We start from the raw sequence: 16,298 nt of genomic DNA on the forward strand, positions 1-16,298 counted from the left end.
AAAAAAGACAGTTTTTGATGAGAAATTTTTCCATGCTATGCATAAGGTCAAAACAAATCATTTTGCATTTGCTTGAAAGACCACCCAAATAGATACACTATAGTATTAATTTATAACATGATCACGCAAGTATTTCATTTACTAAAGATGTTTTTCCCAGACCCCTAAGGGTTGCTTGATGTTTCCACGGTCCCAAAAGAGCTAATGAATGCTAATAACAAATGGGTCAAGAACGAGGTGTGGAGGTGGCTGAAGGTAATGCTTCTATAGTGGCACTGGCTTTCTCACTGCTTCAGCACAAGCTCTTTTAGCAAATAAATCATATACTATTGGAAAGTTTGCACCTTTTTGTGGGTTAGAAAAAAGAAAAACAGCAACAAACAAGGCATGAAAACATGAATGATAATGAATCTATTATTTGTTTAGTTTCTTTAGCAGGTATTAAAGTGCACATTTTCCAATAAGCTGATTCACTCGTGGAAAGTGCTGAAGTTTTCTTTTTCCCATTTCCTTCAAAACATGATCAACCATGGAACAATGTGTGTAGTAAGGAATCCTATCTCAGCTCTCACTATTACACTTCGCAAAGCCCTCATTTCTGCAAACTGAGTGAAACTAGTGCTGACGAGATGACAGTGACTGTGCCAGGGCAAGCTCACCGTGTAGCGGTGCCTGTGTCGTGGTGGTGGTTGTGGTGGTGTTGTTCCCCGCCTGCGTCCCATTGTCATCGCTTGGAGGCCAGTCATCAGCCGAGGGCAGAGGCAGCTGGTCGTACAGACACTGCCGGTAGGCAGTCTGCATGGAATCACAGTTTTCCGTGGGGAACACTGAGACTGTACTGAGACTGCACCAGGATTGCACTAGCACTCGTCAAAGGCTGGCCGAGCACACCATGCCAGTGCAAAGCAAACTCTGAGTCCCAACACATTCCAAGGTAGACAGCAGTCTTTCTCTCTGAGACTAAAATGGGAAACCATAAACAGCCCTGCTAGGAGGACAGCCAGAAGAAAACAGTAAAATAAACGTGTTACTAATAATTGCAGTGAAAGCACTGGCCAGTACTACTAAGCTCAGCCGCAGCAAGGGCCCCTGATAATCAGCTGATGATGAGTTGTTTGAAATATGCTTTCTTTTATGAGCTGGCTCTGTCTCTGGCTGCCTTCTTGTCATAAAGACAGCCACTCCTCCCTCGAAATGACAGCTCACATGACCTGTCAACTTTCACAAGCCACTGCAACCGCATCTGTTCTTGAATTTACACAAGACTTGGCCCCTCTCTGCTGCTAGGCGCTTAGAGTAGAAGTTTGTGGCCACGCTTATGCTTCCTATGCTGTGCAGCTGCTGTCTCTTTTGTTGTAATGCCTTCTGACGTCTCGATGATGGTGCAAAAGATTGGGCAGGCACTGAAGACTACCCAAAGTAAAAAAAGTCAGAAAAAATTCAAGGAAGTAAAACTGCCAGTTTCAGGCGTGATTCCATCATCCAGCCACACAGCATCTTTGAAGTGAGAAGGAAAATGTGACATTACAAAGGAAAATGCCGCTCTAGTGTGAGCAGCGTTCTCAAGTACCTGCGACTGATTCTGGGCAAAGCATCACAAATCTAGAACAGCACTCAAAGAACCAGAGCACTGAACCAAAAGGTCTTCTTTCTCCTGTAAATGCATGCTTGCTGGCAACGTCGAAGCCATTAGTGGCTCGAGAGGCAATCAGTAAAAGTGGCACAGCCATGTGCCCTTACGCACCTCAAAAAGATGGCTGAGGTGTTGCCATAGAGAGATTTGCACTGCAATGTCCGAAAGCAGCACGGCTGCCCACAAACAAGTTGTTTGTGAAACAGGACACACTATCAGTAAAAGCTGCGGTAAGTCAAAATCATAGTGCATGCCACAAACACGTCTTGAACAGGGAAACAGTAGAGCTCACAAGACAAGCAGTAGACCTCCTTGGGAGGGTTGCCAGCACTGCTTACCACTTTACCACTAAAGGGCCTCACATTCTGGCACATGCATGCTTAAGCGGGTGAAATGGAGCAGATCTTGATTCGTGCCAGGCAGTTTTTTGAAAGCAATTCCATAATTTGAATATTTTTTCTAGTCCCTTGAAGGCCATTTTACTTAATAGGTTTAATGTATTAAGTTTAGAGTTACAGGTTTAGTGTACCCATTAAGAGAAACTTGATTCAGATAAATTTTCAGATAAGATGCACAATGTGAGGCAATCTGAGGTTTCTTTTAGGATTCAGCCAAAAAAAATGCTCCTTTAATATGAACTGTTTTGTGTGTGCTTTGGTTAACATATGTTGCCATCTTTAAAAACAAACTTTTTTTTTATGCAAAATTAAAATGAGATTACTCCTGAAAAAAGCATTATGCTTCAATCACGTTCCATTCAAAGTTACTGCTTTTTTCAATTGCCAATAGACTGCTCTCAAACAAAAATTAACACTTTCTGATACCAACATTCTTGCTTAGTGACTAGAAAAGTGGTATTAGTGTTTGAATTCTCCGTATTGTAATTCTTAATAAATTTGGCCGGGAACAATTTCAGACATCTTATTATCATAAGCGACAGATATTTCCAGAAAAGAGATACACAACATTTTTATCACCGGATTTTGAATCTGCTGATGACAGCCTTAATTTTGCTCACCCTTTGTACTGCCTTTGCTATAGGAAATAATGAGATTAGTATCTGCTAGTAGTAGTATGACCAAGTTAAGAGCGAAAAGAAGAGTAAAACTTGCATTCTCTGGCAATTGACATATCGTGAATGAACTCACTGAAGATGAATGTGATCGTTTTGCCTAGTGCGATAAAGCAAGCTACTTGAACGAAGACTTCAAAGATCTGCAACACGATTCCGCACTGCAAGGCAACAAGACCCTAGCTGCAGAGATTCTTTCATCTCTTTTGTTTTCCTGGCATGCCCGGAGCGCAGGAGCCCCTCACTTAAACTGAAAGAAGGCACCTACCAAGGGTTATCTTTCACATATGCCATCGTAAGTGCAGTTATAAGTCTATTTAACAAAGTTGAGGGGAGCTGGAAATTATTTTGTTCAATCGGAAACATCGTTAAATCGAGAGAGGCATTTCATGGTCACTGAATCTCATTCTACGGTCTCGAGGCATCAAGAAATTACTGTAGCATCATATTTGCGAAGCATAAATGCACCGAAAATTAATTTGCACTTTGAAAGGACGCAACACCTCAACTGAACAAAGTACCAGGGAAGTTCCACTGCTTCATCATTTCAAAATACAATACCAACTTGCCCACTGCGCTATGTTGCTACAATGAAATTGCGGTGTGCGTAAACGATTGACACTGACAGCGCATGTGAAAGAAACAACGAAAATTCTACCTCGGCAAGGTGGAACCTAGGGAACTTCAAATTTGCTAGAACACACAAACAGTCACAGCAGATCAAGAGCATCCAACACATGACCCGATGATGGCATGCGGCACCGCTGCCCCGGGTTGATGGGCAGGCTTCCTATTGCTGGCAAAATCTCGTTAATTCAAATCAGTACAACTCATTTTCCGCCGCAGAGTTACTGTTGGCTACCAGTACCATTGGCTCGCAGTTGATACATTTTTGGCCGTTTTCTTCAAAGACAAAAAATAGACTTTTTAACCTTCATTTTTGGAAACAGAGTTCGTTAAATCGAGACAGATAGCAAAATTGGCTTTATTATTTTGAATAAGTCAAAGCATTGGACCATATAGGCATCTGAAGGGAAATCGGGATATTTTCGTTAAATCAGGTTTTGTTAAATTGAGTTTTGACTGTAGTGCCTCCAAATAATCATTGCTGTCATGAAAAAAGACAGGATCTACAGACGAAAACAACATTTGGCTTGTCTACGCTATTTACCTGCTAGAGAAAAAGTATGCAGGTATTGCTCTGTTCTGCAAAAGTATAAACCTGCCAGCTTGTCTTTGGCCCTCTGCTTATGACAGGACATCTTCCAAGCTTTCTAAAGGCTAAGAAAATGCAGAATTGAATGATGCTGCTACAGAGGTGTGCCAGATTGTTTCCAGTAACGAATGAGGTGCGTCAGGCAACGATGCATGGCAGAAACAGCAAGGAATCCTATTTCAACAGTTGTGTCTTTTTTTGTATTTTAGTGGAACTGTAAAAGTGACTGATGATAGAAGAAATATCCAGGAGCTAGAGTGAAGAGTAAAGTCAAATCAGATAGGCCATGAAATAAGAACTACTACTGATCAAGGAAGGACAAAGGCCATTGGTGTTGTTCCCACCTAATGTGGATGGGCACACTTCAGTTACCCTCCCTTGTTGTCAACTGCTTTTTTATCACACTTCAAGTCGTCACTTTTGCATGGTTTTGTGGTAATGTGCGTGGAAATCTCCAAGCCAAGCAGGAAATCTCCTCTCTGACTAAAACAGCTATAGATGGACGTTGTTCAGTGCACAGCCTGTAAAGGCTACAGCTGCAACAACCGCAGCAAAACAGCACAGAGTGGGGGGGGTGCATCCTCACCGTGGAGACGTCCAGGGGCAGTATGAAGATGATGGTGAAGGAGAAGTACCAAGCCACGAAGACGCTAACGGTGACTAGCAGTGGGTGCTGGCTGAAGTTGCCGTACCGGTGCAGCAGCACGGCGGCCAGCACAAACGTGAAGCATACTTCCGACACCAGGGGGCCGACCACCATCTTCTACTCCTCTTGCTCCTCCCTGCATGTGCCACACATTTCTTCACTTCCCCACATTAACACTGGAAGCAGAAATGTGCAGCTTGCAAAGGACTGGTATGCCGTGTGAAAAAATGAGCCTGAACGGCACCAATGCACTAAATTGACTATATAACAAAAACAAAAATCTAATGAAGCATGCTTACAAAATGTGTAAAAAAAGACATACTAGGCGCAGTTAATATACAGGAATAAAAAAAACTCCTAGTATTAACTGGTATACTCATATTAATACCTTGTTGGAGTTTTTTTTTTTCTGTACCAAAAATGAACTTTGCAATTTATAAATCAAGAGAAATCCACTCCATGTCTTTTTTTTTACATTACACTATATTTTCATCAACACAAGTTGAAGCCAGATTCTATTTATCCCAATGCATTTTCCTTGGTCAACTTCTATCAACTTCTATTCTTTGGTCAACTCTATCAAGCAAACAGAACTACACTGATCTGCATTAACTCAAACTGAAATAGGCGACAGCATTCAGATGAGCTGGTGAGCCTTGTGTACTTGAGACTCTGCCTTTTTAGACACACCCCAGGACAAAATCGTCAGGAGCACATATTTAAAGACGCTCTGCCTAGTCCAAGTCTGATGCACACTGCACCAAAAAAATACCTTTGTAGCTGGAGCTGCAACACTTTTTGAAGCAGTGTCATTTATGTCTGAGTTTTAGTTTTGTCCACAGAGTTCAATGTCCCAAAGCAACTCAGGCTATGAGAGAAACTGTAGTGGAGGGCTCCGGAAATTTCGACCGCTTGGGTTTCTTTAATGTGCGCTGACATCGCATAGCACACGGGTGCCTCGCTATTTTTCTCCATTGAAAAGTAATCGCCGTGGCTGGGATTCGATCCCGCATCCTTGGACAAACCAGTTGGACACCCTAAACACTGCACCACTGCGGCAGGTTCATGTCTGAGGTGAATTCTCGTTGATACAAGGATAGAGGTGCAGAAACGGCTATGGAAATTATTGCACATAAGCGAAAGCTTTTCAATCACAGAGAATATTCATGGTACGAGCAAGCAAACTATTTCACGCGACTCAATTTTCAGAGGCCCTCCATGTCCAACTTCACTCTACCAGTGACAGAAACTAATGGAGTACACGCAATGGAAATATGCCTTTTACGGCTGCCTGTTGATTGTGGCTTGTTTTCATGCGATACGGTACTTTCAGTTCCACGGCAAAAGCACCAACCACCATACAATCATCACAGGTGGCAAGGGCATACTGATGGCCGTGAGTCCCGTCACAGCAGATTGACCGGAGCGGAAAGAAACTACAAGTATCACGTGAGCCAATCCCACAAACCTGGGAAACACCACTATATGCTCGCATTTTCCACTCTACTACAGACGTGCGAGACATGCAGGCATGCCTCCTATGTCTGGGACCCAATGGTGCCAGAATGTACATAAATGGGTACAAAAAATAATTCTTGAGGATAAAGATAGACGATAGGTACCTACCTGTGACGGCATTGTTTACATGACTAGTTGCACAGTGCTTTAGACTAATAAGAATTTGCCCCACCATCTCTCTCTCGCAAGCATGGACATGCACGTACACACACTCATATAGCCAGCAAGTACACGCGCCCCAAATGTGCTGCAGAGCCCCCACAGTGGTACCCCATGCTCGACAGCCCCCAGTGTAGGCACTGTGACCGAATTGCAGACAATATACCGCATGATATGGGAATGCCTGGAGACACCACAGGTAGACCCAATCCTAACCCCTCTAGAGAGCAATGGGAAGCTATTACGTGCAGTGATGAGAGGTCCACCCACCATGGCTCTAAACAGCCTTTTGGCCTTTTAGAAGTTACATCTATCCATCCAGAGTGATGGTGTCAAGCGTAGTGGTAGCTCCTCTCAGCAGATGTCATGTTTTGGTGATTGGCTAGACATTGCTGGACAGTTCAAACATTGTTCTTTCTTTTTGCATTGCAAACTAATTTCAAACTGGCTGTTTACAAAAATAAATAAACAATGAAAACTGAAAATTAGCACTGGAACCAAATGATAAATAATAAAGATAACTCAAGGGGCCCTCCTCTGTATTTCACCCAATGCCCTCTGATGCACGTGCTGCCCTCAAAGGTGCAGGTAAACAAGAGTCATTTAGCCCTCACTTGAGACAAACACTACCCATTGATCCAGTGCTAGTACTGTTAATTCCCTATAAGAAAAACGAAAAGAAGTAAAAAAGAGAGAGAGAGAGAGAGAGAAAAGTGGCGGAAATGTTACTGAGCCTTAGAATTAGGCAACCATAGCTTCCCCTACCTATGTCCTTGGCAAGAGCCACATCTTATCATTCAACTTAGAAGGAATCAAATGTCACATCTAAAACTGGAATAACTCGCTTGCACATGCCAATTTGTACAATTCCTCTCAAACCTTTGACTCGAAAACTTCAGAAATCGCTTCGGCCAGAAAATCTGCAGTGAGAAAAAAACACTCCAGTGTCCCCTTTAAGCACTGCGTGAAAGAATTGGCCCATAAACCTGACCTGCAGATAATCATGCCAACACTGTCTTAAAGTCTCATTCAAAGCATGGTGTAAACAGTCTTGACACAGTCCAATTAATTTGCAGACGTGTAACTGTTATTCATATATGATCACAGATCGTTTGAGAAATGAGTATGCATCCTCTGAACCACGACTACGAGTCAGGAAACCCAGGTTCAATCCCTGCCACGGCAGCCACATTTCATTGGAAGCAAAACATAAGGTGTCCGTGTACTGTGTGGTATCAGTGCATTATAAAAAAATCCCGTATAGTTGAAATTATCCCGAACCCCATTCTACAGGGGACTAATAACTCAAATTGGTTTGGGACTTTATACCCCTACAAGCAAACATAACCAGGGCTACCAGCATCTGAAGGATATGGGGCCATTCACTACCTCAAAACACGCAGAAAGAGTAATTCTTGCATGATGCTCTGTGTGAAATTTAATGCCCCGAAACTGCCTGAAGGCTGTGAGAGAATCCCATAGTGAACGCCTGTGCATTATTCTTGATTACCTGAGGCCTTTTTTTTACTGTGCACTGGCATCGCACAGAGCATGGATGGCTTTGCATTTAACCTGCACTGGCACTCGCCCAGCCTTGGTAGCCACAGTGGGCCCTCCTGTTGTAACTAGGGTAGAAAGGCAGTAATTTGGTGCCCATTCAAGCGTATTTGTGCGGGAACTCATCCAGGTGCACAAAGAAGGCAGCAAGATGTGCACCAACAAATGAGAGTTCCGGTAGTCGTTCTCCCTGAGTGGGCAGCAAGGTGGCAGCTGTGAATGCCTGCCATTTCTGCACTGCTCAATGAGGTCCATAGCTAGCTTCCTTCAGTGATCGTCAATGACAGCACAAGCAGCCGGATTAGAACAACTTACATCGTGTGGTTTTAAGTGTTAAACACAACGTCGGTACTGACGCGACCTTGTTCAAAAGACTGCATCATATGTCTGCATATACTATCAGCCTTATTCCCAGTCTCTTTTAACAGGAGGTAAGGGCTACCATTTCTCGCACCCTCGTATATGCTGCCTATTTTTCAGCACAGTGAAAATCTACGCCTCACCACCAGCAGCTCCGATGTTAGCGCGGCCGCAGAAACATCAATCTTTGCAAATGTTTAGCCGACATGAGGCAGGCATCGATCGCTGCACGCCACCGCCGTGCAGACGTGCCCAACATGCGCCGGACCGCACCGACAGCTGGCATTCTTTTGGCCCATCCAAGTTCGGTTGTCGTGTACCGCTAGTAAGCGCGGTGCGTGATTTAGTGTTCTTTTCGACATCAGCTGGCACTGCCCGGCGTGGCCCGAAAGGTGGCTCACTGGGTGCGCGTTTTGAGTTTCGATTTCTGCACATCTGGCATGACTGCCTGCGGGCGAGGTTTAGGTTAGAACGACCTCTGCAGGAACGGCGCTCAGTGAGCACTGTCATCCTCGCGGGGTTCAGGAAAACGCTGGGGCTTGCAGCCGGGCAGCGGCGCGGATGAAGTCCACAAACCGGCCACGTCCAGCCATGGCATCGCTGGTACACGAACTTCGCGCGCACCGGGAAACGAATGCAGTTACCTGGGTGACAGCGCTGAGGGACGACCGAGCAGGGCAAAGGTATACAAAGGGCTGATCCGCAGTGGCGAGACGGTCTCGTTACCGGCACTCGAGGAAGCTTCTTCCTCGGCGGCTGGCCGGCGAACTTGAGTGCTGCACCGCGGCCGAGAACCCGTGAAGCGAAATTACACGGCCCACTTCAGGGCCGTGAACGTGATGGCACCCTGCATTCAGCGTGTCTGCTTCCCTGCGGTACAGCACAGTGTTGCTTACGATGCATGTAAAAGCGCCAAACGGCAATCACGCTCACGAAGTATGCAGGTTTGTCAGCAGTTTTGATTTAATGTAGATTTTATATAACCCGTGGCTACGACTGACTTCTATCTAATGTTTTGCTTAATGGTGTATTTGTAGGCCGTGCTTTTAACTATCATCACCACTTTCATGGAAACGAAACAGGTTTATGGTTTTACCAGTTTTACACCGGCAGAGGACCTCTTGTCTTCGAAAAGGGCGCCGGTTGTGCGTGCACGCGCGCGCATTCGGCGTCGGCCTTTTTTCCCCCCCAAGTTTGCACGTGAGTCTTGTGCCATAGCGCGAGTGTGATTTCATGGAAGAGTGGAGGGGCACGGCTGTGATTGAGTGTTAGAACCTGTCAACCGACACGATGCTGTCCAGCGACGCGTTCCGGACGCCCCGTCCAGCCGGTGCAAGCGGCACGGCCGGTCCGCCAACGGACTCGCTGGAGAGCGCCGTCAAACAAGCGGAGAGCGCCTTGCAGGCCGACAGTTCATACCCGCTGCTTGTGGACCTGTTCGCAGCCTGCGGACCCATTCCCAGCTGCAGCGGACTGCAGGACCACGACTACCCGGCGGATCCACTGGGCGCTGCAGCGCCGGCGTCGGCCGTCGCCACGCGGAGGATCCCTCTGCCCGCCGAACTGGCCGAGCCGGTCGGTGACCTCTCTTCGTCGAGCTTTGAAATTTCTGAATTACCGAACAGCCAGTTGAGACACCAGGCCGTTGGAGCGAAGAGCATGGGTCTTTCATGCTGACCGCGAAAGCGTTTCCCAGGCCTCCTCACAAACAATAGGGACTCTCATACCATCGGCACCACCAGTTGTTTTGGTCATTTCCAGCTGCTTTTTGTTTAAGTGGACACCACGTGTTTGTGACCATATTGTGGTACTTTTTTTTCGTCATCCAATAGATATAGTGACCAGATATTTGTACCGTTTTGTTAAGCATTTAATCTATTTTCATGTGAACTAGGAGTAATTTATTGTGCTAAGAAGCTGATTATTAACTTTTTTCATTTTATTCTCAATATTAGACAAATATTTCTATTTTTACATCACAAAAAAAAAAATGCTTAATTCTGTGTAAGCCTTAATTCTGGTTAGTATATTGCCACTGTATCATTCAGTATGCACAGAAAAGTCAGCATGCTAGCTTTTGTCATAATGAATATGATTGATTGTATAAACAGGATGTCGTGTTCGCCAAACGAGGGCTGTATACTCACGACATGGCCTGCGAGAGCGACAAAAATGCGTCAGCGCAAGTCAAGGGAATTTCACCAACTTGACTACCAATCGTATCTTGTGATCACCAGATGCGGCACCTACAAAAGCTTTCGGTTGTTTTCACTGGCATTGTCATCTCGTTTCAGTATGGGGGCCGAGCAATATTAGGCAACATGCCCATCTGTCTAAAACGCACCCTACAAGATAGCCTAAAGTTTGCTTTAATCCAAGTAACAGCTCCATGCTGGCATACATAGTTAACGTTTGCGAACTTAAATTTAGCGCCAAGCCTGGTCATACCAGCCGACTCGCTCATTCACCGCTACACACCATTGCTCGTTCTGACCTGAACAAATCTTAGCACTTACTCAACTTTGAAGCTGCCAAAATTAACCAGTAAGGAAACCATCACCACATAAATCCAATCTGTTGCATCTGCCAAGGCCGAAACAACGCAAGTGGTGTTCGTAGTGTGTACAAGGCCTGGTTTGGCGAACCCGATGTTGTGTGTATACAATCACTCATCGAAAATATTGGTACTAACATAGCGAAAAATATTGTCTTGAGAAAACAGGGTTCTTTAATCCGACGTCTCTCACTCACTCAAAATTTCTGGACCCTGTAGAAAACTTTTGTAGAAACCACCTTTATAGTCTTCATCTAAGTCAGCTTCATGCTTCTTTTCCTGCTATTTAGCTTTCTTGGCCTGTTTTTTTACTTGATGCGCGTCTTTGTCAGCAAAGTAAACTCAAAACCGGTGGACTTCTTTTAGCCAGCAGACAGCCTTATTGGCTGTAAAATAAGTGTGCAACAAAAACGTGACTCCTCTTTGTCACGTTTTTGTTGCGCACTTATTTTACAGTCCATCATGGTTAACCAACTTGCCCAATCAGCCGTTCTTCTACAGTTATTGGCTGGATTTAGTCCGCACACCTTATGAACCTCATATCTGCCTTCAGTCTACCCATCGTGACAAATGTAAAAAAACTGAAACACATACAGTAGTAGTTTGTTGTTGCAGAAGGTGCAGCACATACACCAGACCAAGTGCTTAACGCTTCACGCATAGAAAACACAATGAAAGCTGCAAAACTGTGTCTTATGCTCATCCTGGGTAACAACTTGAACGCTGTTGCCAGGCGACTTTTTCTTTCAGCTAAAATAGGATAAATTTTGTGTTTTTCTTCTAGATTTACTCCAAAAGCTACGAAAAACGTCAGTAAAATGAGTTGTGTCGCTGCTCGCCTCACCTCTAGATCACACTTTAGAGCGCAGCTCTTTGGCGCATCGACCACATGGCCTCTTAACCAGCTCCACCCCCCTTTCCCCCCCCCAAGTTCAAGCCGGTAAGAAAATGGGGGCAAGCTGAAGCTCTGCCTTTAAGGTCATCCTGAGACAGCGTTACCTTGTGAATCCTTAATCGCGTACCTGCGCTTTGTTACTTGCCTAATCGTTAATCCCTTGATTTCTACCTCTGTTGTCTCTCACATACTCATTAGCATACAGTCGTAATCTACCATGTGGAACACCGTCCCACACTAATATAAAGCCCCTTTTTAACCAAGCCCTTGCACGACCTAGGTGTAGCACTTCTGACTTACTCTGCAAGGGTCTCAGTGGGTCCGATTTCTATCCCACCCTCCCATCTCAAAGGCGAAGGCTGAGTCAGCGCCTGCCAACTCTGACATGTCACGTGGTTTCATGATGTCCACAGACCTCTCACCAGTCAATGCCATAATGAGAAGGTAGTAACAAGAAAACAGCTGTCTTCCCCATGTTGCCAGCATTGTGCAAATTTGTTATGTGTTTGGCTTCTTTGATTTGACGAGCCAACAAATGTGATGTTCCCCACATTGCCAGGGCTCTGCAAGTGTGAGTGATCATTCATTGGAATTCTCTTCTAAGGTTGTCAGGCGTCTGTGAGAAGCCACTTTGCCAGGCTTTTCCGTGTTTCATGCAGCTGGCCCAAGCCCACCTGATGACGCAGCTGGGGTTGTTCCCCGAGATTGGCCGTGCCTGGCTGTCGGTGGACAGTGATCTTTTCGTATGGTGCTTCGAGACGGGTGATGACCTGGCCTACTTCGATGGCCTGAGCGAGGCCATCCTGGCTGTGGGGCTCGTGCGGCCACGACCAGGTGTCTTCCAGGCGGACATCCACTCACTGCTCTGCCTGGCCACATGCACCGAGATTGTGGTTCTCGGTGCTGCCTTCCAGCGGAGTAGTCCCGGTGCGTGAGGGTCTTCTTGCACCTGTGCCTTTTTTGAAGGGAGTAGACTATCAGTGCACCGACTCTCAAATATGACCCTAAGGCGAAAGCCTTTCTCTGTTCATGGTGAAAATCTCGCGCGAGATCTGTTCACGATATCTGTCCGCTAGATGTGTTCTCCTTGTCTAGTGTTCCTGCCATCTCCATGGTAGGGTAGGGGGCTCTGCAGTGTCCTCAGAATTTTGTTTTTAATGCTATGGGTACATATTTACAACTAACACAGCTGATTATGCTAAAAAAGAAAAAAAAAAACATTCTAGGAGGCACTTGACACCCCTTAGGAGTGATAAGGCAAAAGCCTTTCAACAGCGATAGCATGCTCCCATTGCACCGCTTTGCCTTCACAGCTGCCCTGTCGTCGTTGCTCCCCAACGTTGCCATGGAGAAAATGCTAGACAAGGAGCATTAAGATACTTTTCTCAAGTGCCGGGCATGGCGTATTTGGTTGGCACCTTCGACCGGAGATCAGAGGGGTAGAAGTTCAATTCCCAGTGAAGGATGTTTTTTTTTTTTTAAAGGTCCTGGCTCAGTGGTCACATATTTCGCATACAGTCACTTTCTGCCGCGCCGCTGATGAGCCAAGAAAGACTTTCACCTTTATAAAACTGATCACTACTACAGGCAGGGTCATTCGGATAGTGGACATAATTGCTGGCAAAATATTTCACCGACTACCGACGCTTTTGCTGTGGGGGAAAATTGGAGCAAAGCTGTAATTGACAGTGGAGCAAGAGATGAATGTTATGCGTGATAAATTAGGTGTTGATGATTAATTTCCTATTACTTTGTCCTTAGTACTAACAATGTATTACTAATTGAACATTTAATTAAACATTTACTTCACTTTGAGGATTTCTCCTAAGTGCAGTCAAATTTTGATTTCATATAATGATCCTCACTGTGGTCTCTGCACTTCTTAGAAGCAGAGCTATGGGAATAGCAATACATATTTTGGGAGCAAAGGAAATCTGAATATTAAAAACTGAGTGCGAATGGAATCAAATACTGTTCGAATACTACCAGGTTAAATTACAAATGAAATCATCTGTGAAACATGGCCGCAAAAAGCAAGCCTATTAAAAGTGGAAAACAAATATGAATTATATTATATAAGTCATTGCAAACAAATTCATTTTCACCTTTCATCAGCATAGTTTACTATACCTGTAATGCCTACAAAGCATCAAATAAGGAAGCCAGAATCACATAGCAATCATAGTAATATACTTTATTTTTTGGCCTCACCTCTATGCTGAATTCCTCACTAATGGCGGGAGAGCAGTTTTTTAAAACATGATGTAAAACCTCGTTACAAGAGACACTCAAGGGACCCGAAAAAGTTGTCTCTTGTATGCAAGGTCTCTTGTAACCAAAAATTCTAAAAGCACTGTGTTGATCAGTTTACTGCACATCAGCATATAAATGCATTCACACGCATTAACAGGGTATTGTTCAGGAAAACTTAAAAAAGTTATTTGTACCAGTATGTATTTTTGTGAGTGCAGAGTATATTTTTTCCCAAATTCTGGAGGTAAAGCACTTCACTTTGCAAGTCTTCCTGTTGTTCTAATAGCTTTGAAGCACTTTTAAATGCTCGTTACCCTGAGATGGCGACACTTGTCCTCGTTGTCATCCTCTGTGGCAGATGTGAAATTTACTTGCGCGAAAATCGCACAGTCTGTAAGCTCTTCAGGAGCACACAAGATCCACATCTGCAGATACGAATTCCTCAAGACTCTGGTACTTCAGCACTCTCTTGGATGCTCGCCCAAGCTTCATTTTAAAGGAAGCTTTCCACAGTATCCGTATATGGGCCCTCTTACATCATGGCACCACATGTAAAGTTTGCTTGTCTGAAACAGTTTTTCGCAGCTTCACTTCTCAGGCCATTCCAGACACCTGAAACCACCTGAACAGCAAACTTCGAATCAATTACTATTGTAGAGTCTTGGCATCCTACCAGCCTTGTCTTGTACAGCAACTTGACAAAGTGCATAATGCCTTTGTATATTAGTTGAAGATAGCGTGTGAAGTTTGAAGGGAAAAAATAACTTTGGTGGCTTTGAGCACGAGAACTTTGGTGCTGCTAGAAGCATTGTCCACAAAGAGAAAGACACCAGGATTCTTAGCTTTCATCTTGTGATCAAATTTTAGCAACGAGGAGTTAAAAATGCTGGATATCATTCGTGCATTTTGATCTTCGTAGGTGACTGCAACGCAATGCCAGTGGCTGAAACAACGGGGTCGTTTTGACTTTCCAGTCATGGGGAAGCCCTCCTTCTTAGTTAATTACATATTGCAACAAAAAGGATGCTGATATGGAACAGAATTTATCTAAGGGAATCTGAAGTGCATCATTTATGTGTTGGTACGCTTCAGCTGCATTGCATGAGCACACTTGGGTTGTGTCTCTTCTAAATAGTGAAGAATTTACTCTAGGGACCTGAAAAAGTTGTCCTTAGTAACCGAGTGTCTTTTGTAACCATGTCTCTTGTATGCAATGTTGTTAACATGGCAGACATAGGGAAACCAACCAAACCATTTTCAGATGTCTCTTGTAATGAGATTTAACTAAGGCCATAATTCATGTGATTTATGCAATGGGACATGTTCACATATTTCCCTTAGCAGCACTAAATGTATCTGGGGCACAGTAATAGGCAATTTAATCACTTTATTCTTTCTGTTTTTTAGCGCCCAGGGGAGCCATGTTTGCGGCAGCACGCAATGTGGGAAAGCCAACTTACTGAATGGGTCTATGTATTAAATATAATTTGTCAGTGCGATTATTCAAAATTTTTAATATGGATCAAATATGTTGGTTATTTGATTCCTATTTAAAAACTAATATTCGAAAGTTTTGAATATCTAAAATTTTTCAAATTTGCCACACTTTCACTGCACTGCATGCTTCACCACAGTTTCTGACCCTGTGGACTTAGTGGTGAAGCGTCCTCAAAACACAGTGGGGCTGTTTTGTAAATAGCAACCTTCCCGTTTATGAAAAGGGCTTTCCCGATGGTGCGTGAAAAGCGAAAGTACTCGACGGAACATGGAAAAACAGCCGTCACGCAGCTGTTCATCAGACAGAATTAACGGTTTCTGGGAATTTTTTTGGCCCACTCCATAATTAGAGTTTTTGGTAAATTCACTCATTTCTTCTGGTCCTTTGAAAGCCAAAATAATAGTGAGGGCTTATTGTATTCAGCAGCAATATGACATATCCACCCAGTTTCATGGAGGTCCTATCTGCACAAAAGTCCGGTACATGGAATCCTGTATAAAATTTATACTTGATTTTTCGTCAGGAAATACACTTCTTTTGCAATTCTAGTTTAATTTTATTTGCAAATATTATGTCATTTCTGTAATAAACAAGGCAAGCATTGCTTGCTGTTCTTTAATTTCCTGTCGTATTTTTTTTTGATCGGGTGTTTATTATTCAGTTCAATATTTGAAGGCATTTTTTTTCATATATAATATTCAATTTATATTTGAAAATTTGCACACCGCTGTAATTAGGTGCTCTTCTAACTTTTTCTCGTTTTCATTGGTGAAAAAAATTTGCTCCAAGGAGCACTGTAAGGAATAAAACCGCAGAGGCAACAGGACAGGCGCAAGGCGACAACACCTGGTGTTGTCGCCTTGCTTTTGTCCTGTTGTTTCTGCGATTTTCTTCCTAACAGTGTCCCACCAAGTGGCCTATGACCACGCTCGAAGGA

The 16,298-nt window shown here is 44.1% G+C and overlaps 2 protein-coding genes across 2 annotated transcripts in view; one reads left to right on the forward strand and one right to left on the reverse strand.

Moving 5' to 3' along the window:
- Positions 1-9,052, reverse strand: part of LOC146178785 (G-protein coupled receptor-associated protein LMBRD2B) — a 49,412-nt gene extending 40,360 nt beyond the window's left edge. The window contains exons 1-3 of the mRNA XM_084578549.1: positions 8,806-9,052; positions 4,508-4,703; positions 660-795 (exon numbers count right to left, since the gene is read on the reverse strand). Of these exons, the coding sequence (XP_084434675.1) occupies positions 660-795; positions 4,508-4,681 (310 nt within the window). The 5' untranslated portion in view covers positions 4,682-4,703; positions 8,806-9,052. The remainder of the gene's footprint in view (positions 1-659; positions 796-4,507; positions 4,704-8,805) is intronic.
- A 131-nt stretch (positions 9,053-9,183) lies between these two features.
- Nup154 (nuclear pore complex protein Nup154) overlaps positions 9,184-16,298 on the forward strand; it is a 33,289-nt gene continuing 26,174 nt past the window's right edge. The window contains exons 1-2 of the mRNA XM_084578548.1: positions 9,184-9,736; positions 12,270-12,537. Of these exons, the coding sequence (XP_084434674.1) occupies positions 9,452-9,736; positions 12,270-12,537 (553 nt within the window). The 5' untranslated portion in view covers positions 9,184-9,451. The remainder of the gene's footprint in view (positions 9,737-12,269; positions 12,538-16,298) is intronic.

This window comes from Amblyomma maculatum, chromosome 9 (genome assembly GCF_055883805.1).
Source record: "Amblyomma maculatum isolate TAMU_Amacu chromosome 9, ASM5588380v1, whole genome shotgun sequence".
Taxonomy (NCBI): Eukaryota; Metazoa; Arthropoda; class Arachnida; order Ixodida; family Ixodidae; genus Amblyomma; species Amblyomma maculatum.